Source organism: Diadema antillarum, unplaced genomic scaffold (genome assembly GCF_040938485.1).
Source record: "Diadema antillarum isolate AM-2024a unplaced genomic scaffold, OU_Dant_1.0 scf00000090, whole genome shotgun sequence".
In the NCBI taxonomy this organism is placed as follows: domain Eukaryota; kingdom Metazoa; phylum Echinodermata; class Echinoidea; order Diadematoida; family Diadematidae; genus Diadema; species Diadema antillarum.
In genome coordinates this window covers 786,202-813,939 of record NW_027270979.1, presented here as the reverse complement: position 1 = coordinate 813,939, position 27,738 = coordinate 786,202, and the positions used below count along the sequence as shown (strand labels likewise).

At 39.4% G+C, this 27,738-nt stretch overlaps 1 protein-coding gene across 1 annotated transcript in view; it reads left to right on the top strand.

The window, feature by feature from the left end:
• LOC139718155 (uncharacterized) overlaps positions 1-27,738 on the top strand; it is a 627,192-nt gene that overhangs the window by 147,328 nt on the left and 452,126 nt on the right. The window contains exon 7 of the mRNA XM_071629640.1: positions 153-228. Coding sequence (XP_071485741.1) covers positions 153-228 — 76 coding nt within the window. The remainder of the gene's footprint in view (positions 1-152; positions 229-27,738) is intronic.

The following is a 27,738-nucleotide window of genomic DNA, read 5'->3' as shown; positions in this document are numbered from 1 at the left end:
TGAGTGCGGTTATGTTTTTGTTTTGTTTTTTGTGTTTGTGCAGTATATTTATCGATGTCTTCTAATGTACGCAGGGGTATTCCTCACAAAGTCGTGAGATATGACAGTTTCTCTAAGTGTGTGTTTTGTTATTTGCTCTTATCCTCATACAGGGAAAAAGCTGATCGAAGCAATCAATGATGATGGCGATAAAAATGGAGACAACGAACCAGACAACAAGGAATCAAGGTATGACAATCATGTTTTATATGTAGCACTTCAGATCAGCTTTTTAATGTACAAAACCAATACACTCAAGAAAGAGTGTAAAAGCAATGTAAGTTACTTTCTGTGTGAAACGATTTTCCACGATATCGGAATACTTTGTGTGTTTGTCTGTTTTTTGTTTGTTTGTTTGTTTGTCATGTTTGATGTGGTCATCAAAAGAATTGCTCAGCTGCTTAAGAGTAAGCTGCCAAGGCACCTACAGATTTAACTCCCTTCCACAGAACTTGGTGAGGATGATCAAGTTGCCTAGTCTGAGGGCACAACTGTTGCTGTGGACTTGAACCACAGACCCTAAGATTGAGAGTGTGTTGCTTTAACCACTGGGTCACACTGTCTCCCACTAAATCTCCAATGATATGAAGGCTGTGTTTATAATGTTATTTTCTTTTTGAGGTTTGAGAGCGAAGTTTGGATATATATGTCAAATCATTTATATCATCGTGGATAAAATGAGCATACAAAAAATTTATGCTCCACTTTCCTGGAAGCCCACTCTTGTCTTACATTACTGTGAAAGGAAATATCAAAAGTTAAAAAAATGTATATATATTTATTCATTCACGAAACATGATAAAGCATCTCTTAGAATGTCATCGCTAAAACTTTTGATCCCATATCCGTTAGAGTCTCACCTTGAATGCCTTCTTTGATGTAAAATGAGTTCACTGCAATGCTTCGTTCTGCAGTGCCCAGACCTTAGCTGCAACGTATGCAGTGGTTTGTTGGCGGCAACACTGACCATTCATATACAACAGCTTTGATGACGGTGTAGGCCTACTTGTGTAGAATTTCCCGACCTCCACAAAGGTTGCATAATTGATATTTCAGCATTCATTATGCAGCGTTTGAGCCCATTCAGCTGTCTGCTTTGGGCTGCAGCTCTGATTAGTGCCCCGATAAGTACTTTTCTCTGATCTGATGTATCAATAACAAGAAGAAAAGAGAGATAGAGGATATTACTCCATTTGTTTGTTTTCATGAGAGTGAGTGAGAGAGTTAAATTTACATATCTGTTAAAAAGGACTTGTAATTAAGGCATGGGCAGGATGACAGAAAACATAAATCTTAATGATTCGAAGTATTTGATGAGTATGTGTGAATGAATGAATGAATGAATGAATGAATGAATATGAATGAGTGAATTAAGTATATAAACATGCACATGTTTAAGTATATTAACATACATATATATGAATATGTACTGTATGTATGCATGAGTGTACATTATATGTGTCTATGTATGTGTGTATGTATATTGATCATGTGTATAAGATTGTGAGTGTGTTGATGTGTGTTTGTGTTGGTTCATTGCTGTGTGTGCTACGGAAGCATTTTACAACTAGTAAGGATTACAAGTGAAAAAGGAAATATGAATATTCCCTTCATATTGTGTGTTTTTCCCTTTCAAATGATAATGCCTCCGTGGAGACAATGCATGAAGGGAGAGAGAGACAAGGGTATTGTATAACAACTCTCAAGCATCATGATCACCGCCGATGCGACACTTTGCACCGTGATTGATTTCGATAGCATCTCCGCCGGTCCGCATGTCAATTCGCGGCGACTCGGAATCATGTATTATTAAATGAGTGGGCATAAAGCGCTTGAAGGAGTGCGAGGGAAAACAGAAGTAAGCAACAGAAGACAGAGAAGAGAGGGAAAGAAAAGAGAGCGAGCGGAGAAAGGAAATATATCCGTCTCCCTGTGTTTGCCAATAGTCTGATTCACTCCAGACTTCTCGTCTCATCGTATTTATTCAGAAGAGCAGCACTTATTACCCGTAAACATAGATGTCCTGTAAATTATTCAGCGAATCTTTCCGGCGACTGGCCGGGCCATCTTGAACTTGAAATTGCCCAGAGTCCTAACTTCTGTTCCTTGAATGATGAAGCATTTTTTTTGTTCTGTTAAAATTTTACCATGCGGTTTTTCATGCAGGTAAAAATTGAAACGTGGATTGTTGTGGCTAGAAACAAAGCAAGCACACTCTGATCATTTTTCTTTTTTGTGATGGTGGTCACATATGAATATATGGACAATACATTAACAGAGTTAACAATGATTTGATGATTGTTTCACTACAGTTTTCAAGGAAACAAATGACATAGAACGCTAATGTCTTCAATGATATGGCATGAAAGAAAAAATAATAATGCAGGCAAATTCTGGTGTGTGCAAAGTATTTCTGGAACCATGTTGGCCATTGGATAGATATCAGCTTCTCATCCACTTACTCCACTGATTTGTGTGAAATTATATCTATCTAGAATACACAGCTGCCAGAGTTCTAGGAAAGATGAGGAATTTTGCTAGGAAGACAGTAAGGTGTATAATTTACATCACCCCATTTGTCGAGCAGTAATGGGATTGTTCGCGTAAGCTCTCTGCAATAAAAATTAATATCTTTGTGGGCGTGAGTTGCCCGCGCACTCGTCCCTTTGAGGGGCTTATTCGTCTGCAAGACTAGACATGTCTTACAGACATCAGATGAACATTGGCTTGTCATCCCGATGTCTTATGGATGTCATGCCAGAGTCGTATGACAGTTTCACCTCAGATACTGATTTGCCTTGCGCAGACATGATGTCTTTTATGCACGAAAAAAGAAAGAGAAAAAATTCGGTAAACTGTCCTGGGATTATGGTTGTGTGGGGGGGGGGGGGGGGAGGATGAGGAAGACGAACAGAACGTGCGCATGCATGAAGGAAGCGAGAAAAGGGGCTCGTAATTATGCAAAGGTGGTTCGCCGTGCCACGTTAGTGATGCATCATTAACGCAAGCCTGCACACCACTCGTGGGTTAAATGTAACATGAAAACAAAAACGTGCCCCGACAGTGGCGTTTTGTCAATTAATGCACTCACTGGTAAACATGTTTTGATAGTGATTGCGCTGCAATGAATGAACGCATTTGATTTAAAGTTTTCATTTGACTTCAAATTAAATTGATTCATTGCATACAGAAGTAGTGTATTTGCTAGTGTATAGGGTACAGGGAAACCATTCTCCCCCCCCCCCCCCCCCCCCGCCCCCTTTTTTTCCCATGTTCATAGTTGTAGGATAGTTTGAAGAGAGAAAACAAAATAAGTGAAGGCCGGGGGAAAAAAGAGGATAGAATTTCAGATGTGAACTTAACTGAGCGTGTTTTTGGAAAAACAAATAAGAGAAGGAGGGCACATAAAAAAAAGGTAAATAACACTCTAAACAAAAAATATCACCACCCACAAGGAGACACGATGAAATAATGAAGGGAAGAGGAGGAGGAGGAGGAGGAGGAGGAGGAGAAGGAGGAGGAGGAAGAGGAGGAGGAGGAAGAGGAGGAGGAGGAGAAGGAGGAGGAGGGGAGAAGAAGGAGAAACCTGGAAATAGGTAGAGTAGAGATACTTTAAAGATAGGTGATCAAGTTTATGGACTCCAATAACACACCCTCCTGGGAAAAACAAGACATTTACATTCTATTGATCCAGCAGTGCCCCAAAGAAAGGAATGTGAGAAGCTTGGCATGTTGGCTGTGTCAATTACTGTGGGATGTCAATATCACGAGTGTTATTCACCTTCTCATGTTCACACTGTACATGGACACCCCCCAACTATGGATAGAGACATCCTCATAAAAGTAGGCTGAGGAGAGAATGTGAACGGGGCATTGACTAAAGTAAAGGGACAGTCCTTTCAGCTTTCTTGCCATCTGGATTTGTCATTAAGCATTTACATCTTGGTATGCTTGTCATTAAAAGCTGATAACGAGTCCCAATTTCAAGAACAAAAAACAAACCATAAAAGTAATCTCTGTTTATGAGGGGATTGTTGAGAAGAAGCTAAGGAGGGTTTGATTATTGATGAGCAAGAATAAGTGTGACCAATTTGTCCTGGAAAGAAAAAAACAGTATTTGATCCATTACTTACGATGGAAAAAAAAAAGTCTATTCATATGACAGATATGAGAGGATGTATCTTATTTCTTTAGACTCAAAGCAACTCTGTGAGATGCAAATTCTGTTTGTCCTTTACTGCATTGTGTGTAAGGAAATTTTGCACAGTTGATGCAAGTTTAAAGCCTTTCATCTCTGAATTCCAATTTTGTTTAGTAAATCTACAGTAGATCTTAAAATGTTCGTGTATTTTGTTTCATTTCAGCACTTTCGAAGATGATTCGCTTTCAGTGGAAACAGACTCATTTTTGTTGTTTTACACATGCTTTACATCCTTTAGGGATTACAGGCACTGAAGTCAAAAGATTGTTTGAGGTCTTGATAGTGGATGATTATAATTTTACCTTTTAATGCAGCTGTGTAAGTTTGTAGGCAAATTGAAATATTTAGGAATTCAGGAAGAAATATAATGTTCAACTTAATCTGTTATCTCATATAAACTATTTGCCTGTAGAGGAACTTGATCCCTTAAGTGCGTATTCCTTGTTAACAGTAGGACGCTCTTGTTTTCACTGCCAACTGTGGGGAAACAACAACAAAAAATCATTCTGATAAACTTTATTTTTCTCTGTCTTGATTATGTATCATCAGTCAAAACCAGAAGAAGGTAAGCTAAGGTTTGTAACAAGTTGACCAGTATGCATGGATGAGAGACATTCAGAAAAAAAACAAAAAGTGAGTGCGAGATAGAGAGAGAAGGAGAGACAGACAGACAGACAGACAGACAGATAGATGAATAGACCGAATGAGGGAGAGAAAAAGAGAGGGACTGATAATGCTGGGGGGGGGGGGGGAACACAATGTAACAGAGATAATATCTGTGAATGAAAGAGAGATGTGTGTGGATGTGCTCCTGGTTTTGTAAGAAGAGATTGGAAGTTGTTAAAGAGGGGGGGGGGGGGGGAGGAGGGGGAGGGGTTATACTGAAACATGCAGCATATTACTGGCTGACCTTGATCTTGCATTCCTGACTCGGGATACGTGCCCGGAGGGATGTTCATTGTTCTTCTGCCCTCGCTTGTTGCACCGAGGTTACACGTGGCAGTCATGTGTCCCCCCCCCCCCCCCCCCACGTCGATACATACTTCGATATTAATAGTTTTGCTGTTAGCATACATGTATCACCATTTGTAAAATCCTTTTCGTTGCTAAGAATGATGCGATGAGATTCTATGACAAATATTGAGATTGGATTTTTGTAAAATCATTTTCCACTGCAAGGAATGCATTGAGATTTCATAAAAACTGAAATTCAATTTTTAGAGTTTTTGATTCATTTTACATTCTGTGGCTGCAAAGGAAGCAAATGGATGCTAATATATGAGAAAGCAGCCACAGGATGAACAGCTTTTATGTCCAGTCCTGAGCAACTAGGTAATGTGAACAAAGTGCCTTGCCGAAAGGCAGAAATGGCACTGCTGATGAACTTGAACCAGCGACCTCAGGATTTAGTGTCGGTGGTTTTAAACACCGAGTCACAGTGCCTTATGTATGACATCTATCATATGAAATATGAATTATATTTGACGATTGTTTCTTCTCTCAAATAATATAAAAGTTGGATTATCAGTCATTAGATGGTCATAATTTTTGATTGCTCCACTGAAAAGCTAGTGAGCTTTATCCCTAGGGCTTTCCCAAAATGTTAAAGGTCCAGTTTACCTTCAGGAGCAGTGACTAAAATTTTTTCAAGATAACACATTCGATGCGTATGTGTAGGTCTGTTGTATCACAAAACATCCTACCATATAAATTTTTCACAATAAAGCCTAAAATATAAGGAGATAACAGTATTTTTCGTAATAAACCATAACTGTAGGCGGTTTAGTGTGGAAACATTTTATTATAACTTTTGTTCCCATTTTGTGTATTTGACAATACTTAACATTGATAATACGAATTCAAATGTTTACAGCTGTTGTTTCTATCCCTAACTCACATTTTAGAACTATTTTGAATCACTATTGCTGGGTTTTTGTTTTATCTGCAAATGGTAAATTACGCCTTTAAGGAGAATGTGCCCAGGGAACCCAATAATGCTTGATGTGATGTATCTTGTGTAGAAGAATTATACAACAACAAAAAATATCCCATTTATACACAAAACAGAGATGCAAATTCTAACAGAATGTGATAAGTACCAAGGATGTGATTGTGTTTGACCTTACCGAGTCATGTGACATGGCAGCGGTCCTATTGAAGACCACAGAACAGTGTCATAGATATGAGCTTGCTGGTATAAGATTAAGATTCTTCATAAACCGTCACATGAAATTGGTTTTATCCCGTATATCTTTTTTCCCCCTCCTCTAAGGAATGCCTTTTCTGCTATACTACTCAGTACAGTTTGAAAGGTGATGCAATGACCTCATATCACAAATATTTGAAATGAATCATGATGAAAATTCTCTGTAGTGCTGTCTTTGTCCAAAGCAAATGAGAAATATTTTCCAGAGGCTGCCATTATTAGCTGCCCTTAAAATATTTCAGTACATTGATCAACCAACTCTGGAAAAAGTCACTCATTTCTCTTGTGTTGCATGTGAAAAGTTATGGAGAGGTTGTGATGGAAAGAAAAATGGAGACAGTTGCACTTGTAAATTTTGATGAACTATGGCTAGAGATATCACTTGTTTTCCTATTGATACCTGAAACTGTGGTGTCGGAGGTCCATTTGATACTAGGTCTTCATCTGAGGTTTTTCTCCCATTAGGAACTAACCCTCCTGAATTCACGGATGTAAACCGTGGTGCCATTAGACCCAATGCAAGCAATGGCACAGCCAAAGGAAACAAAATCTTGTCCTGTGTATGATGAAAGTGGTAGTGGTGACTGGGGGGGGGGGGAGGGATTGGAGGCTGGTGAGAGGAATGGCGAATGGTTTCAGACGCAGACCTATTGGATAGTTTGTGGTCACGCCAAGTGGACTGCACTCTCCCAGCGATCTTATTACCAATTTTGATTACTGAATGCATGCTATCAGTGTCATGTCAAGGAATATATGTGCATCTTGTGAGTGACTGTGGTTGTGGGTGTGATACAGTGCAATATTATGCCGCATTTATTAGGACATGTGAGGCCTTATTTTGATAGCTGGTCAGGATTGAACCAGAAAGTGGGGAGATTTTCCCCGGTTGAATTTAGGGGCTAGCAAATGAGCATGGAAATTGAGACTTCACTTCAAAAGAATCTCCGTGGATCAAAGTGGATATAAGGTTCATATACTGCAAATGTTGATATTTTTGTGTGATAAATTTTTCTTGCAGAGTGGCTCAAAACCATATTAGCGGGTTCTTGAATTCGCGCTGCGCAATGGTCAACCTGTACAAAATGTGCAGACAAATTTCTGAAGATTTTTTCTTTTTTTTTGTGCAGATTTTAGACTTCACGGGCTAGCCAAAAATAGTGTGAAATAGGCAAAAATTAATGTACCGCAAAAATATCTGCGTTTACAGTAGCTGATTACTCTTTGTGACTTATGCATTTTTGCACTAATTTTCTGCTTATTGTTAATTCATCTATTATGAATGACATTGCTTTTCCTGTGTTCTTAATAGCAGCTGCACCTTTCCGTCATGCTTCCTGTGTGAGTTGATAATTTTAACAGTGAGTAAAAAAAAAAAAGAAGATCAGAGCAGTGAAAATGTGAGCTAAAAAATGGATAAATATCAAGAAAGTTGAGACCATCACTAGAATGCTAATGCATTTGTTTTTCTCTCTCTATTTGTTTTTCCATTCAATAGTGTCTTTTTTCATTTAGGGTCACAAAGAACCATCGTGGTTGTTATGACTCTACCATTGCATGTTTGTAATTTGCTTGTTTTCTACATGGCAAGTTTCACATTTTTGGAAGAAGAGTTGTCTCCCCTATTCCTGGTGAGAAAGACTTATTGAGGACTGGCTATGTTGATACTGATTTTTGGAAGCACAAAATGATAACTCTCCGGTAGAAAGCGGAGAACAACCCATTATTGTTTAGTTTTGTTGTATGTTCAGAGTACATTAGGCTATCATGCAAGACATCTAAGTCAAATACCTGTGATGGTGATGTTATACTTGCACAGGTATCTTTGCTAGATGATGTGCTGATGGTAAACATGAGGATAACTTCGATTTGATTATGTCAGTTTTCACTTTAGCATTCCTAGCACAGTTGTGTATTTATTGATATTTTAAACATACATTATTTGAAAGCGCATTCTGTGAAAGAAAAAAAAAATCTCATGTAGTAACCAAATCATCTTGACTTTTAATGTGCCAAGGAGCACATCTGTTAATGATCAGAATGTGAAACACAGAAATTTATGTGGAATGAAAGTCAGAGGTTTATCGTCAGGTCTAAAAAGATCTTGATAAAAATCTAACAAATTGTGAGAAAATTTTATTGATTGAGGTGCCATTGAGCAGTGTTTGGCACGACCTCTTAAGAACAATGATGTAAAGGAAGTTGTTGCTTGGTAACAGCCCAGTTGTTTTCTTCCACATTTCACCCCCGATAACCATTTCCCCCCTGTAGACAACGTCACACAGTCATGTTATATGCAGCCCTTTCCTTGAATCAGTAAAGAGGAGATTCTTCTGACTAGTTGCCACTTATTCCCTTCTCTGCCTCTCTCTCCCCCTCTCCTTCCCTCTCTCTGGGTATCTCCTCCTCTCTCCCTCTCTCTCCTTCTTCTACCAAGGAAGACAAGTAGGTTGGGGTTTTTCTGCATCTCTGTGAATCAATCAGTGCCATATGTATCCACCCCATGTGAGTAGTGTTACCAATTTCCCCGGCATTGACATTTTTCAGCAGAGATAAAAGGTGGAAAGAACGACACGAAGGACAGAAAAAGACATCTTAAGAAAGGTTGAGAGGCATAAAGAGAAAGAGGGGGAGAGAGAGAGAGAGGAGAGAGAGTAAGAAACAGGAAGACAGAGAAAAATAAAGATAGACAGAAGAAAGGGGAAAGAGAGGAGAGATCACTGGAAAGTGATGCCACTCACTCTAATACATACTGACACACACACAGACACACACATACACACACAGCTGCTGCGGCCGATACAGCCAGAATGTAGTAATAAGAGATGGTGGTAAGAGAAGGAAAGAGAGAGAGAGAGAGAGGGAGAGAGAGAGATGCTGCTGAGCGGGAGAGGGAAAAAAAATTGCAGAAGCGATTACCAAGAATCAGTGAAGTGTTTGTCAATGCACGTGTAGCGCTGAAGAGTGACTTGAACGCAAGGATTTTACGTGCTCATCGACGGCACTTGTTTTGATGGCAAGGCAATCACGGCCGCCGTTGCCACCAACGCCGGGTTTGCGCATTGGATATCGACTCCTCCCGCTGGATCTTAGTGGAATTAATTCCTCTGGATAACAATCACACCTTGTTTTTTTGGCGGGACCTGTCAAGTCGAGGAGGCAGACTCGTGATGTTATTGGGGGGTCTGAAACGGTTGAGTCTGTAAACAGTCTTGCCACCAGGCAGACTGTCCGTCCGTCCGTTCGTTCGTTGTCTGTGGCAGCAGCGGGGGGTCGTATAAGCCGTGCCCGGGCCGTGATGTGACATAGCTTCGGTGAACCTCATTATCCGGGTTTTTCAGAAGGAGCGGGTGCAGGCAGATGCCGGCAGGATTTCTGGAACTCTTAATGGCAGAGGCCTCTTTTTCTTCGCCTTAGCTGCTGTCATTCTGACAGGTTTCTGCGATCACTCTCTCACTCTCTCGATCTCCCAGTAATAAACCATACCCTCTCTTCGGCAGTCCTTTCCTTGTGTGATGTTCTGTTAACCACAGAAGTGTTTTGGACAAACCAGTCGATTCTCCATTGGTTCAGCACGAATTGATTCAGTCGTAGAGCAGAGAGCAGGAGTCGATCATGAATTCCATCCCTCTTGCCATTGGTTTTGTGGATATTTCCTTTGATTAAATGAATTGATTGAGATTTGCATCGTTATCATCACCATCATCATTTTCCTTAGTATCGACATCATTATCATCATAATTCTCCTTATATCCTTTTTCTCTTTCATCTTTCTTTCCATCTCTTGTAGCTCCCTTTTTGTGTCTTCCTTTTCATCATCTTTTCATTCTCCCTATCCTGAGAAGTTCCCAGTGATTAAATATTATAAAACTTGTGCTACTTGATAATCTCAAAGTAATCACAAATGCATTTATTGAATATACAGAGATTCTGATATTACTATACAAACAATCCTGAGCACTGTTCTACATGCACTTACAAATCCATACTATGCTCAATAATCATTCCTTTATCGTGTTTGTTCCACAAACTATCTAAATTAGTGTGGTTACTATGCTGATGTACGATTGAAAGAGTAACATAATTGTATACATTACTACCATATATGGTCAGTCTTTCTTTTGTTAAGTTGTTTTTCTTAGGAAACACATTGTTCTCTTGGTAGCACTTTTGTCATCATCACTATCAAATTTTGACAAAATCATTAAGAGTGTTCTCACTGTCAGAACCAATTGTTATCTTATAGGGAATGCACTTCATACTGGATAGTGTAGGGAGAGAGAGAGTGAGAGTGTGTTGGCTTATTGCTGCCAGATGCCCATTCACATAGTTGTGGAATCTCGTAAGCCCAACAAGAGCTATTTGCTTCGATAGTAGCGGTGAAGTAATGCGAGAGTGCGTGCTCCCCGACGACATTGTACATTATCTGACCTGTAATCCAGGGAGATAATATGACAGTTGCATAATACTGCTCAAACTGAAGCATCACCTGTAGTGGAATACATGATGGACGCCACGATCACAATGGGTGTGTCCATGGAAACGGTGAGAGGAAAGTGAGTGAAAGGGAAGATGGTCCTCGCACGTAAAAATCTGGAGCAGCGTGCCACAGTGAGGCATAGCGTGGTGACGGAAGCGCCCGCCACCCTCGCCAACATCGATTTGGAGTGATGAAGAGGCGGATGAGTGGGTATTCGCTTACCAGCTGCACCTAGTATATTGCATTCGGAAATATAACTCCACTGGTTGACTCGTGCGCCACCCCACCCTGCTCCATTCTGCCGCCCGCTCGTGCTGTGTGTGTTTGTTTGCGTCTGAGGCGGGGCGACCGCTCACAAAGAAAAAGCATGGCCAGAGATTTATACTCCTGGTTAGCTAGGTAGGTACCTGGGCGAAAAGCATCCAACTTTACCATCATCTTAAGTTCTTGTATTATGTTGATTGCGAATTTTGTGCAGTGCAAGTTTGGATAGATGTAAACAGTCTTGAATGGACATGAGTTTGGGGGAGGGAGTGGGGCAGGTGGGAGGGGATTAGGGATGTGCAGTTGTCTTCAATTGTTGAAGGGGATGCCCCCCCCCCCGACCCCTATGCACAAATCAAATATATCAATTTAATGCAAAAACCTATTACACATGAATGAAATGTGATCATCGGTTGAACCGAGGTTACTGTGAAGTACAATGATGTATAATGGTATTGTTTTAAAAAAATAAGAAAAAAAGAAAAATTGCAGACAAAGAATCTGGGATATGATCAAAACAAAAGCTGATAAGTCATTGGATTGCCTGCATTACAGGTTCAAAGGTGAACATTCTCAAGTGATGGCCTGACATTATGTGCCACATGGTGGCTAGGTGAATGTCCACAATGAACCAGGATGCAGAAGTCATACTGCCCTCTATTGTTTAGACTAGAGCAGTCTTGGCGCTCTGGCACTACATCCTATGTGGAGTACATGTATTGCATTTTTAGCTCACCTGAGCCAAAGGCTCAAGTGAGCTATTGCGATCGCCCTTCGTCCGGCGTCCGTCGTGCGTCGTGCGTCGTGCGTCGTGCGTCGTGCGTCGTGCGTCGTCCGTCGTGCGTCGTCCGTCGTCCGTCGTCCGTCGTGCGTCGTGCGTAAACTTTTTACATTTTCATCTTCTTCTTGAAAACCCCAAGACCGATTTTCATCAAACTTGGCAGGTAGCATCCCTAGGGGGTTAGGAACTCAATTTGTTAAAATGGGCACCATGACCCACCCAGGGGGCCCCCAGGGGGGCCCAAACCCCCCAAATTTAAGGAATCTTTAAAAATCTTCTTCTCTAGAACCAGAAGTGATAGAGCTAAGTTAATACTATGAGTTAGTTCATTGATGACTGTAGTTTCAAGTTTGTTCATGGCAGAATCAGGGATGCCCCCCTTGGGACCCAGGGGAGGGGGGTGGGGAGGGGTTCTAATGGGGCCTAAATTGTACATTTTCATCTTCTTCTTGAGAACCCCATGACCCATTTTCACCAAACTTGGCAGGTAGCATCCCTAGGGGGTTAGGAACTCAATTTGTTAAAATGGGCACCATGCCCCACCCAGGGGGCCCCCAGGGGACCCCCAGGGGGCCCAAATCCCCAAAATTAAGGAATCTTTAAAAATCTTCTTCTCTAGAACCAGAAGTGATGGAGCTAAGTTAATACTATGAGTTAGTTCATTGATGACTGTAGTTTCAAGTTTGTTCATGGCAGAATCAGGGATGCCCCCCTTGGGACCCAGGGGAGGGGGGTGGGGAGGGGTTCTAATGGGGCCTAAATTGTACATTTTCATCTTCTTCTTGAGAACCCCATGACCCATTTTCACCAAACTTGGCAGGTAGCATCCCTAGGGGGTTAGGAACTCAATTTGTTAAAATGGGCACCATGCCCCACCCAGGGGGCCCCCAGGGGACCCCCAGGGGGCCCAAATCCCCAAAATTAAGGAATCTTTAAAAATCTTCTTCTCTAGAACCAGAAGTGATGGAGCTAAGTTAATACTATGAGTTAGTACATTGATGACTGCAGTTTCAAGTTTGTTCATGGCAGAATCAGGGGTGCCCCCCTTGGGACCCAGGGGAGGGAGGTGAGGAGGGGTCCTAATGGGGCCTAAATTGTACATTTTTATCTTCTTTTTTAGAACCCCATGACCCATTTTCACCAAACTTGGCAGGTAACATCCCTAAGGGGTTAGGATCTCAATTTGTTAAAATGGGCACCATGTCCCACCCAGGGGGCCCCCAGGGGGCCCAAACCCCCCAAATGAAGGAATCGTTAAAAATTTTCTCTAGAATCAGAAGTTATACAGCTAAGATAATACTATGAGTGAGTACATTAATGACTGTAGTTTCGAGTTTGTTCATAGGAGATCCAGGGGTGCCCCTCTTGGGGGCAGGGGTGGGGGGGGGGGTGGGGGTGGGGGGTTGGTTAGGAAGGTCCAAATGGGGGCCTGAATTGTACATTGTCATCTTCTTCCTGAAAACCTCATGATAGATTTTCGTCAAACTTGGCAGGTAGCATCCTTAGGGGGTCAGGATCTCAATTTATCAAAATGGGCACCATGCCCCACCCAGAGGGCCCCAGGGGGCCCCCAATCCCCCAAATTAAGGAATCTTTAAAAATTTGGGCCCTTATTGTACATTTTCATCTTCTACTTCAGAATGCCTGGTCAAATTTTGGTAGATCTGTGAATAATTTAGATTAGTGACTGCGTGAAAGGTGAACTTGCGATACTCAGGTGAGCGCTAGACCCGCGGGTCTCTTGTGATAAGTTTACAGTAGTTCTTTGAGCTTACTTCAAGAATTGGTCTGAACGAATTTGCTTACAAATGTTTAAAACATTTTTACGTGGGTGCATTTTTACATTGTGCTACAATGATAATGACACAATGTTTATTTTTAGATACAGCCAATATTTCCTCTTTTTTTGTAGTCAGCAAAAGAGACTTAATGCCTTATACCTTCAAACTGTTCACATATTTATGCATTAACCCCATTACTGCAAAAAACAAGTTTATAATGTACAATAGCATCCATTATATAAAATAGTCACAGTGGAAGGGAGAAACACTTTGGAGAATCCATGCTTGAGACGCCTCATACCCCCAGCTGCCAACTAATAATATTCCTATATGATATCATTTCTTTTCTTCATCACAAATTAGAAAAGTTGTATGCTTTTCAAAATGAAAGATATGTTTTCTGAAATGTGATTTGGCATGTGAGATATGTGCAGTTTCTTAGATTGTAAACCAAAATATGATTTTGCCTATGACATATGCTTTAAAAAACCAACCAACCAAACAAACAAAACAAACAAACAAACAGTGTACCAGTTTGTTTTTTGATCTGCATGCAGGTAAACAGTTGTGCGTAGCTATCATAGAGCTCTCTTGTACTGTAATGTTAGTATGTCGCAGCATGTAAGCCTATGTGTTTTGACTACTGATATCTAGTATTGTTCATACATTACATATCTCTATAGTGTATCAGCCATGTTAAGCAGTGGAGCCACTGTGGACTTTGGTTGTTGTTGTGTGTGTTTTTTTTTTCAGTGTACACTCGTTACAGCTGAAACAGTAGGAAAAGATGAAAGTCACAATCATTCCTAATGTAGTAAGTGATATGTAAGGGGTAGAATGTGGGAGAGTAGAGAGAGAGAGAGATGACAGTGAAATCAAATATTATGCCTCCACTGAAGAGTTAACGATTCAATCAAATCGAGAACCTCTGCTGATTTTCATTTGATTACACAATTACAGTGTATAGTAACAGAGGAAGTGAGTTAGAGCGAGAGAGAGAGAGTAGGAGTAGATTCTCCACACGTTCCCCCAAATGATTCGACAAAACGAAAAACAGAAAAACGAAAATGACGGAGTGGAAATAGCAGAATTTACATACAGAATTTTCCCTTCCTGAGCATTTGAGCATCTGATGATGTAATTATAGCCATCAAAACCTACTCTAACTCTCGCCTCTCCTTTCCCTTCCCCCATCATTTTCAGGATTATTTCAGTTTTAGAGGAGGAAAAATAAAGAAGTCACGTCAAGTGGACATTCTGTCGCAGATTTGAATACAGTATAGCAGAAGCTTGTGACGTATGGCGTATGTCTCGTGGACATTTTCTCTGCAAGTATCTTGGTACAATTCTCATTCGTAAAATACCCTGGTAATAGATATTGCGGTAATTCACTCGGTAATGTTCTCATTCATGAAGTACAGCAGTATATTTTTTTTATAAAGTATTGTGTATGTGTATATTTCCAATGGGAAAAGACACACAGCGTCTTCCTCATACATACATACATACATACATACATACATAAATACATATTGAGAAATATACCACTGAATTGGTGTTATTTTGTGACATGATTCAGACTCAAATCTCGGCATGGGTATTTCGCGCAATCTTTAAAATCACTGCCCTCAGTACCACGGTAATTTGCGATGTACAGCAAGAAAGTCATTTGCGATGACAGCAAGAAAGTCATTGATGGCTGCGTGTTTCCTTTGCTGATAATGTTACCAAAATGAAGTGACGTAAGGTGCATTTGCACTGATGGCAAAATTTTGCAGTAATTCCAATACAGTTATTAATTCAAATGCTTTGTATCATGAACACGAATACATACATTGTGAAATACATCGCAAATTACCGTGGTACTGAGGACAGTGATTTTAAAGATTGCGCGAAATACCCATGCCGAGATTTGAGTCTGAATCATGTCACAAAATAACACCAATTCAGTGGTATATTTCTCAATATGTATTTATGTATGTATGTATGTATGTATGTATGAGGAAGACGCTGTGTGTCTTTTCCCATTGGAAATATACACATACGCAATACTTTATAAAAAAAAATATACTGCTGTACTTCATGAATGAGAACATTACCAAGTGAATTACCGCAATATCTATTACCAGGGTATTTTACGAATGAGAATTGTTCCAACAAATTACTGTAGTATTTAATACCAGTGTAATCTTGAGTGTGAATGTACCTTAGGATGGAACTCCACACCAGGTTTAAATTGGCTTTGACTGATATGGTAAAATTAAACAAAAAGAAGAAGGTTTTATCTAAATTGGACCTAGACCCACTGCCTAATGATCAAACATGCAACTCTTTCACACACTACACATGCAGGCAAGACTATATGTGGAGTGTTTATACATATATCATTGTGTGCCCTGAAGAACGATGCAAACGCATGCGACTCAGGGAAGCTGTGCCCAAAAGAACGACACAAATGCATGAAAGGTCCATAAGTTTAACGCACGTCTCACATGCGTTTGCATTGTTGCCATGGGGATATGCATTTAAGGTCAAGCTCAACTCTAACTCCTTTAATCATGTTTCAAAGCCAGAGCATTTAGACTGCAAACAGACACCCAAATTGAACCAAACTCAATTTTAAAATACTGTCGAACTGTGACCATGTTTGGTGTGGAAAAAAGAATTTGTGAGAGAAGAAACAAAATTGTAACACCCTCAGGACACCAAATCTTTTGTTTACTTTTGGTTTTCCAGAAATAATTCATTAACAGATGATGCATTTTTTATCATGTTTACAAACAAGCTCTTTGTAAAAGTGTGAAAGCTTCCATGTGGAGTTGGAGAAGTTATATAAAAAAAAGACATCAGCTACAACATCATAAGTGCTCTTTTAGAGGAACCATAAGACAACACCTGCTTACTTTGATAAGGCATCTTTTCAGAGGCATTCTTGAGAGAGAAAACCCTCTTTTTGTGCTGCAAAAACATCTTCCTGCGTCTTCTTTTTATGTGTGTTTATGCTGCCAATGTCACTAATGTTCTGCTCAGTCACAATTGAACATCTTACTTTGTCTGCACTTATGGCAGTCTGACTAGGCCATTGTGATTATTTCATTTTGTTTGCTCGCTGTCAAAAGTCAACTTTGATACTCGAGCACAAGGGTGCAGTTTCTCCGTGACGTCAATGTGGGCGGAGCAGCCAGAAATATTGAGAATGGAGATACTCGAGAACTGACGTTTATGGTTGTCATCTCTGGAGCCAGAATAACAGAGGGGATGTAATCCTATATCAACTGTAATCTTTTCTCTTTTTTTCCCATCCTAAATACTGAGATTTTGCCCATTTGGGGAGATGAATGATGTGTACATTCTTCCTTGTTGTTTTGTGTGGTAGTCGAGCTCTCTCCCTCTTTGAATTTCTGTTTGAATTTCTGTGGATTTTGTGGGCAAATAGCAATTTTGTAATTTACAATGCAATTTTGTAATTTACAATATTGTGTTTGAGTCGTTAAGTCAAATGTTCCTCCCTGTGTATCATTCTAGTGTGGAACGCCCTCAAGGAATGCGTAAGGCTGGACAAAACTTATTGGTTTTTTTAAAGTATTGTCATAATTAGAACATTGATGAAGAAGTGGAGTTATTTTTGTTCGATTAGCTGAGCCTATGATAAGCTGGGGGGGGGGGATATCAGTTCAATGAAAAACACCCATGAGTGCTGTGTGGGTTAATTTCTTTAGCATTAACTTTTCCTTCCCCATCATATTAGGTAGAGATGGAAAGCTCTTTTTTTCACAAGTATGGTATTGTAAATTGTGGTTGATGGGGGATGGGGGTAAAGAAAAAGTGTAATAGATTTTGCTGCAGCTTGCTTTATCCTTCTTTTTTTTAAAATCCAATCTTGACTTCTCTCTACACATTGCTTGATAAGTCTTTGGCAGAGCTATCATGGATGTTTATATCCCTCTCTGTATAGCAAGTTGTGTGCTAGAATGAATTAAAAAAAAGGGGGGTATAAAGTGAATTGGTGAAATGGAATTCTCTCTCTCCCCGAGAGAAGAAATCTCAGGAAAAGAGCATTTAAGACAAGCTGTCCAAGATACTTTTCGCTATTGTGGATGAGATGGCGGTTATCAAACGAGACAGCAATGAAAAGCCATCTCAGCCTGCATAGGGCTCTTCATCTCACAACCAGACAGACTTGAATGAAAACATTGCATTCGTATATTTGTTGAGGGTAAAGCATTCTGCCTTCAATAAATTCCTCCACAAAGAAGTTTATCAGTCGGATGGGAATTGAATGATGGGAGTGAGTGAGTGAATAGATGAATGAATGAATGAATGAATAAGTAAACTGATAAATATGTGATTTGATGAGTGAAAGAATAATAAATGAATTGGGAGAATGGTTAAGTATGTCGTGAGCATGAGTGGCGCACATAGACAAGCTCTGGCTTCGAATTCTACCTATTTTTCTCCATTTTGATCTTCAACACAGACTTATGGATCTTTAATAGATTTGTGGTCTTAACTGTATATATTATAAACATTAAAAAGAAATTAAGGAGAGTTTTAAGCTGTCAGTGATATTTGTGAATCAGACACAGCGTGATGACTACCCAAACGAGCAGACATGCTTAAAATCGGCAAGTTGTACTGAAGTGCCTAAATTGATTTATCACTCTTTCATGTATTGTTGCATACATAGCCAAGTATATTTATGTTAGATTGTTTACTTTTACTGTGGTGTGCCTTCCTATTTCTTATTTCAAACCATTATGGAAGAACATAGTAGTGATGCCATCACTTGCCAAATGTTTTTTCTAGCCGTGCAATTGTGCGTAATAATCTGTAACATTTGATAAAGACTTCATTTGCTCTGCTAATTGTAGCTCTTGCAAGTTTTCATGTATACAGCTATGACTGTCAAAGGATAATCCATCCAAAAAAAAGAAAGAAAAAGAAGAGAAATGCAAAAAGAGAGTCTTGTTTTTGTCATTTTTTTTTGTCCATGGAGAATGTTCTCTGATACTTTGCAAATTCCAATGATATCTTGGAGTCAAGTGATTGTAATTTATGATAAATTGACTATCTGAATATTGTTATGGATATGAAGGTGAAGAACAGAAACAGACAGACAATTCAAATGCGATGTGTGTGACGATGATAGCAGATATCTATTTATTTATATACATGTACAAATGCATCTTTTTTAAAGGGATGATCCAGAAGTTACCATGATCTTTAACGAGGAATGACAGAATTCGAAGTTTGCAATTTAGGCGGTCTGATGCCATAGACCGGGAGTGCCCTGATTGATGCTCCTTAACCACTGTCAATAATGCAGGGGGTCAGTCTTTTTTTGGCACAACAACGCCGCAGAATTCACGGCTAGAATAGTGTTTGACAAATCCGTTTGACTGCGGGCAGGTCGGCAACGTCAGAGCCCGTCCACGCTTCCAAAAAAAAAAAACAAGTCTCGTCGGCAATATCCCCCTGTATGGGGCTTGTGACGTCAGAATTAGCCACTGCTGGGCTATTTTTGGACTGCTCTCTCTCTCCTTCTTTTCCACAGGGGATGGTTGCTGTAGATGGAGATGGGGGGGGGGGGGAAATGACCCCCCTCCAAAAAAAAGAAAGAAAAGAAATAACAGACTCAACAACCCACATTAAGTCTTTATAGAAAGGAGAGGGTATAGATTCTACAGAGGAGTCAAGAAAGAGAGAGCACATTATAGCGCTAGATATCTTGATTCAGACGGAGGAGAGTGGGTTGCATCTTCATCTGTGATGGAAGCTCTCTTGAATAAAAGATGTCTCCTCTGGAGTTGAAAAGGGTGATTATGTGCCTTCTGCGGCCTGGCGTACAGACGGTGGCGTGCGTCTGATGGATATGCCAGGTTAAGCCATCGGCCTCGATTTACTTCTGATGTGTCTCATGCGTAGGTGGATAAATGCTTTAAACGCTGTGTTCTTTCTATTTCTGTAAAAATGGATATTTTCACACGAGTAAATTTTTCACGCTCAGCCAAGTGAGATGAGTTTTGCAAGTTTTTAATTGTTTGGATTCAAGACATCAACTACTGGAAAATATGGCAAGCAAAAATATGTGTGTGTTTTTATTTTCGCACTAGTTTCTGGTTGCACAAATGCGCAAAAATTTCAACACCGTGAAATGTCAGCTTTTATAGTATTATCTTATTACGGGGGAGGGGGGATGCCCTGATGCATTCTAAGTATGCATGTCACATATTACTTCATACATGTGACAGTTGTATCCCATGCTCGTTTACAAAGTATAGTTACCTGGATAAATGTTGATTTTATATTGATTGTGATTGTTTTGATTTCACTATAGTAGTTTATTTTTCCCTACATGTAGTATGTAATAGTGACACACATGTAAAGTTTACAAACTTCAATAAGACATGGCTCCTCTGTCCCCTCTCTCTCTCTCTCTCTCTCTCTTCCTGGAAAGAAACATGACATATGGGAAAGAATGTTTGTACATAATAGAACATGTAGGTAGATATAAGACACATGGAACGTAGATACATCTTCTTCTTCTACTTTTTCTTCTTTTCTTCTTTTTGTTGTTGTTGTTGTCATCATCTCCTTGCATTTGAAAATCAACCTGCAGCTCAGCCAATAAAGTTTGACAATCTCTAACATCGAGCCATCACAATATAAAAAGCATGTCTAATGATCTTGAGAACAGAAGTGACAGGAGAAGTGTAGAGTAGAGAAACCTACTTTCCAAGGAGAGTAAAACTAAAAGTCAATGACTTCTGACCAAGCACTGCTGCTGAGGTTCCTGGCTAGGTGAACAGTGCCCTCTAGTGGTCAAAAGCCATGCATGTGCTCTCTGCTTGATTATCCTATTTTGATCGGGAGTATGTGTGGAGGGAGAAAGAGCACTGTGCTTTGAAGTTCAACGTGTGTGCCCAAGGAAAGTACACCTGATGTCACAAAGGGAGCGGAATAACTGTGAACATTAGATAAGCAAATATATATATATATATATATATATATATATATATATATATATATATATGGGCCGTGACGCGAGAAAAGGGCCCTTAGCGCCGCTGCGCGCAAACGCCAGAAAACGACGCGGAAGTTTGACAAAGCAATACGCGCAAAAAAAGATCAACTAGCTTACTGCGCGCACATGCATAGACGCACCCAAAAGTGAAAGGATTTGGACAAAACATGCTTTTTTGAATGACGTAATGGGGTCATTTAGGATTGGAATTTCAGAAAAAGGTTTGCATATCTAAATACGGCAGAGTTCCTTCCACAATGTGGAGGTGAAATCTCATTTTCGGTATTTAATGCCCCAAGGGCCCTTTTCTCGCGTCACAGCCCATATATATTTTTTTTTTCTTTCTTTCTTTTTTTAGTGACTACTAGATAATTTAACACATGTATCTTCCATCCACAATCTGACAACAGAGCAAGAGTCAGAAGAGCTGACAGTATTAGAAATATTTGCAGATTCTAGCTTTCTGATAATTTACTATATAAAGTGAATGTAAATGAATATAAAGTGAATGTGGATTAGCATCAGCTATTTGCCTTGTATTCTAGAGTTGACAAATTGTGACCATTTTGATTAATGGTCTGTATATGGGCAGAAAAGTGGCGCCAGTATTTGTTGCTATTAATTATGTTCTTATTGTTGTTATGATGTCATTTTTGTTATCATATTTTTATTATCATAAGTGTCAGTATCATTATCATATTTCTATTACCATAAGTGTCAGTATCATTATCAGTGTTATTTTCGTTATCATCTTTATAATTTTCTGATTATCATTATACATGTATATTTATTTATTAATTCATTCATTTTTTGCTGTATCTTGCTTGTGCTAAGTCAATTCTGGTGATATACCTTCTTGTCTTTGCCCAAATCAGAAAATTTACTGTTGATGAGGGCAGCAGAGAGTAAGTGGAAGCTGATTATCAAATAGTGCACTCTGTAGGATTCTTCCCCCCCTTTTTTTTCCTCCGCCAAACCATTCTCCCCCCCCCCCTTCCATACCTCCCAAAGAAACTGCCCATCAATATCATGTGCATCAATCATAATTTACAACAGGTGGAACCGTAAGGAATGGAGTGCCTTGAACTTCGACCTCAGGGTAATCCTGGCCAGGCTCCAAGCTCAAACAATTGGCACTTGCCTCTGTGTGTGTGTGTGTGTGTGTGTGTGTGTGTGTGTGTGTGTGTGTATGAGTGTTTGCATGTGTCTGCGGTTGTCTGTTTGCATGTCTGTGTATGTCTGTTTGTGCGTCTGTGTAAGAAACGAGGTGTATGGCCTAGTTTTTTGTTTTCCGTTTCTCTTTTCCTCCTTCCTCTTCTTGTATTCTTTATCAACCCCCGTCCAGAACAAAGTAACGTGATGAGGAAGAAGTGACTGACGAGATAAGCCATTACTGCACATCAAAGAGTATTTGCTGTCCGAAAACAAGATCAAAAAGAAAATATTTTTTGTCTGTTTTTGTTGTTGTTATGTATAATTATGTATAATTATTATTGTTTTTGTGAAAGGATGGAAATAAAAAACAAATGAAAGATTTTTTAAAAAAAAGATATTGAGAAAAAAAAGGTGAACTATTATACCATTCAAAGCAACATTTCCTCTTTTTAATGGAAATTTATATTAGGAACAGGTCTTTTTTTTTTCTATCTATTTTCCCAGGGTCTAGACCAGCTTAGAACAAGATGTTGATGCTTATAACCTTCACAATCATATCCACTCTAAATGTTCCGTATAGGCCTACTGATCACATGATGTGAGTGTAACAGCAAGTTAATCACGTGGAATGATAAAACTTTCACATTTGTTCATCCAAGCACTCAATCTTATGATAAAAACTGTGCATTTATAGTCATTGCCTATGGCTCAAAATGATTAATTTGCTTTATCTCGTTATATTTTGATCTATTTATTTATATTTCCTGAAAGTGAACTGAAAGCAGATATGGTTTTGTAGCTAGTCAATGAGGTTGGATGCATTCAACAAATCAAATAATGTTGACATCTTAAAGAAGGATATAAACTTGTCAAAAGAAATGAAGAGGACGAAAATATGACTACCAGGGGAATTTAGATGTATGCTTGTATGTGTGTATATAATCATGTACATTTGACCCTTTTGTTAGTTTAAAGGGTGAGGGAGATGTGATAGCTCTTTCTCTCAAGATGGCAGAAAAAGCAAAGAAAATTCGAACCTCCTTGCTTTTCCCCTCTTTATTAATTTTTCATGCCCCCTGTGCCATACTCTTTCCTCCCACCTCCTGTGCCCTTCCACTACCAAAATGGGGGTCAAGGGGTCAAATGCAGGCTGAGCTTCTGGTCAAGTTGATCTCAGGGGTCCTCTTTCCCTCGTTTATCCCTTCCCACCCCTCCCCCTCTCTCCCTCTAACTATGAATATGCTCAATCACAAAGGTATTGTGCTTTGCCTTGAAGGGGGACCAGTCAAATGTTTGTCTGAAAAGAAAGTATAAAATTTCCTAAGCACAACTAAAAATTTGATGAGAATTGGATAAAAATGAGGAAAGTTATGAAATTGTAGAGTTTGGCTATTTTGCTTCGCAAACAGTTCTTGAACAGTTTACATGAATATGGAAATGAGTGAGATGGTGCTTTGATTACCTCACAATTTTCCATTGATTGTGTAAAAAAAAAAAAAAAAACTGATAAAATTTACCTTTTTTTGTTACAAAAGTATAAACATATGCTATATTCCTGGCTGAATAAATTAATTCAAAGCAATGATTAGTCAGATATATTAGGGTTTGAGACTGGAATATAATTGCATTTGAGCCCCCCCCCCCCCCCCCCCCCCCTTCAAAAAAAAAATCAAAAAAAAAAATCAAAAAAAAAATCAAGATTTTGTGTGCAAACTGTGCGGCAAGCTGTGAGGCAATGACATCGTCAACTCACTAATTTGCATTATATCCATTAATATTGACTGTTCAAGAAATGTTCTGTGAAAATTAGCAAAACTTCTTAATTTCATAATTTCTGTGAGTTTTATCAGATTTTGATCAAGGTTTTGCTGTCATGCTTATTAAAAGTTACTCACTCTCTTATCATTCAAAGTTAAAACTGGTCTGAAATTTCCCTTTTAACCGTCCCATGCCCACTACTTCAAAATGTTACAGGCATGCTTTGTGTGTTCAAACAGGGAGGAGGGAGAGACGTTCCAGATGATAACTGGCAGAACTAGGGAATCTATTCTATAGAAGGTAGGGGTTAACAAGTTGCCAATGGTTACCTGCAACGGAGTTACAGGGGATCTATTTTGGAAGTTGAGGTTCCTATCTATCTTCCTTAAGCCTATTTGTTTACATGGCTCCATCTGATATAGTAGGTAATCCTACCTGTCTCTCTGTTGGGGGGTTTCTATGAAAGATGCGGTAGGTATTGCCTCCTCCTCCTCCTCCTCCTCCTCCTCCTTCTTCTCCTTCTATTCAACTCCCCGTGCCACCTCCTGTGTTTTCGGTCCCTCGTACGTACGTGCCAACAATTTACCCCGTGTCAAGTTTAGCGCTGCAGGCGAGTGTAAATATTTTATGCCCGTTCCCTTGGCGTCATTACAGAGAAACACAAAATCATGTTCAGCATTTGCACAAAAAAGTTGAGATGGGGTAGGGGAGTGGGGGGGGGGGGGGGGGAGGGGGGAGGGAGGAGGGGCGAGTAGGGAGAGAATGGACGAACAAGGGAGAAAATTAAGAGCAACACATTTTCTGACTGACAGCAATGTTTATGCCACCTCAACCCAGCTGGTAATGATACTCTAGCCACTTCGGCTGTTTCACTTGTGTTCTTGTCTTCACGTGGTTCTACTTTCATAGCTGTATTTCTGCAAAAATATAATATGAACATATAAATATATGTACATTTGTAAGGTTGTAAAGAATAATACACTGGCACCACCAATATCATCAGGAAAAAAATGGATGTCTCCATTGTTTCAAAATGGTCCTAATGAATAATTACGAATTCTTTTATGCAGTCAAACAAACAAACACAAAAAAGAACAGAAGTGAATATGACCAGGATATTACTATTCTTTTTATTCTGAGAAGTGTGTCAGAATTATCATTATTACATATGCTGTGGCGTACGAAATCAAACACACTTCAAAATCTTATTGTTTACAGGTATGAAGAGAATGTGTGTGTTATGTTGGCCCACCTGGCTTTTAGACATAATTTTTGTCTCCCGATGCATTTGTTACTTACTGCCCCCACTGAACCTCTTTGTCTTTTGTTTTATGGTGTTTTTTAAATTTTTTTTTTCACTCACCACTGCTGAAATTGCATACCGCGAACCCATGAGCCCACTACCGTGTAAACAAAACCTGATAGGGCATGCATACCAGTATGAAAACATGTTCCACTTTTTTAAAAAGAGTATGCCCTGGTGACGTCGGGGAGAAAGGGCACAGAAATTCATTTCCAATTTCGGGAAGGAATCACATTTGAGTAGCTGCTTTGCCGCAGCCATTTTTTAAAGCAAGCCTCCCCTCCCCCCCCCCCCCTCTTATTTTCTGTGCAACTCTGAGGTATGTGTCCTCGAAATTTAATTGAGGTCCACAGAAAAATAAACCTCATAAAACATCCCCCCTCCCTTCCCAAGGTCTAGTGTATTGTCATTAGTCCTATTTGCTTAATAATGTATTGGTATTCATCAACAAAAATATGTCGTGTGTGGAGCTGTATGTTGACATCTAGTGATAATGTATGAGGAAAAAAAAAATCATTCTCATCCCCTCTTTTGGTTAGCAGTATTTTGATGATGCTATTGATCATTTAACCTTATATTTCGGAATATGGGATAAATATGATTAAATCAATTATTCTGCTCTGAAGTCAAAAACAAAAACAAAACAAACAAATCAAAACAAGGTAGGACATGAGATACATGCTCACTGAAAAAAAAAAAGAATCTTTGCATTGAATAAAAGAATAATGTGTGGGAGGCATTGTTCTTTTGAGTCAAGTGCGTGATAGGAGGAAGGTCGATACTAAAGCTATTCTGTGATTGTCAAGGTTTTGAGAGCGAGAAGACCTCAAGCAAGGCCACTTTATGAGAAATAGCAATCAAACGTGTGGCGTTGCAATAAGCAGCAAGACTGAAGGTGATGTGAGTCTACAATGATTCTCTATGCATTTGTCCCTCGATGCTGACCATGTATTGAGAGTGGAGCACTCACATTTTTTTTTTGGTAATACCACGGAGAAGAATTACGATGCTCTCCGATTTCCTTATTCCAAAGCGTCGTCAGAAAATGTGCATATCTTTTCCTTCCCCTCTTTGTCCACTCCGCGGTATTGATCGGTCGCAACCAGCAGCCGTTGTCGCGTTACGCTCCGTGGTGAATCTAGCCGCCAGTTACTAATAGATTTGTAACCTAATCGTACTGATGGCAAGCCCCTTGACTCTAGTCTTGCTGTTCAGACTCCTATTTTTTTTGTGAATCCCTCGAGACATTCTGTTGCCTTAAACACTTAAAGGGAAGATAAACCTTAAAAGCAATGTGAGTTGAGTGAAAGCAGCAACATTAGTAGAACACATTAGTGAAAGTTTGAAGAAAATCGGACAATCGATGCAAAAGTTATGAATTTTTAAAGTTTTGATGTTGGAACCGCTGGATGAGGAGACTACTAGAGGTTATGACGTATGAGTGGACAACAATACCAAGAAAATAGAAAGAAAATTCTGCAAAAATCCATTTTTCTTGAAAATTACAAATTCCATCAACTTGATATTGACATATGTTAAGGGTAGCAATTATTCCCCCTGCTTTCTGAAAGCGGTTGGTCCATTGCTCTTTCATAATTCTAGAAAAGTGAATTTTTGTCGAATTTCCTTTATATTTTCTTTGTATTGTTGTCCACTCATACGTCATATCCTCTAGTAGTCTCCTCATCCGGCGGTTCCAACACCAAAACTTTAAAAATTCATAACTTTTGCATCGCTTGTCCGATTTTCCTCAAACTTTCACTGATATGTTCTACTAATGTTGCTGCTTTCACTCAATCCACATTGTTCTTTGGGTTTACCTTCCCTTTAATACTCCTTTTTATGCTGAGACTCAAACTAACGTGTTGTTGAAGTGACTGTTGAATACAAAAGTTGATATCAGGAGATTTTGCACTTTTTGATTTTCATGATATAAGCCAAGCTCATCAGACTTTTGTCTCTGCTGCATTGTCATATCAATTGATTCTTGTGCTTTTTCATGAAACAAGTGCATCTGTAACTTTAAAGGACAAGTTCACCTTCATAGACATGTGGGTTGAGTGAATGCAGCGATATTAGAAGAACACATCAGTGAGAGTTTGAGCAAAATCGGACAATCCGTTCAAAAGTTATGAATTTTTGAAGTTTTTGCTCAGTCATGGCTGGATGAAAAGACTACTATAGCTTGTGATGTCACATGAGTACAATGACATAAAGAAAGAATAAAGAAAATTCAACATATTTCCATTTTTCTCGCATAACAAAACAACACTCAACTTCTCTCTTTCAGAAGGCAGGGGGAATAATATTACCTTCAACATATATCAGTAGCAAGTCGAAGAAATGTGCACTTTATTCAAAAAGTAAAGTTTTGTGAAATTCTCTTTTTATTTTCTTTATATAGTTGTACGCATGTGACATCATACACTGTAGTAGTCTTCTCTTCCAGCAGTGATTGCGCAGATACTTAAAATATTCGTAACTTTTGAACAGATTGTCCAATTTTCTTCAAACTTTCACCGATGTGTTCTACTAATATTGCTGCATTCTCTCAATCCTTATGTATATAAAGGTGGACTTGTCCTTGAAGTATAAATTGCCTGGATTTACAATATCTGTTGCATATTGAGTACTTGTATTATCAGCAATGGAGTCAAATGTATATTCGAGGGGTACTATCCATATTTCCTAAGTACTTTTTATGCACTTGTGTAAAATACTGCCAAGCTGAAGTGTGTGAGGTAATGTG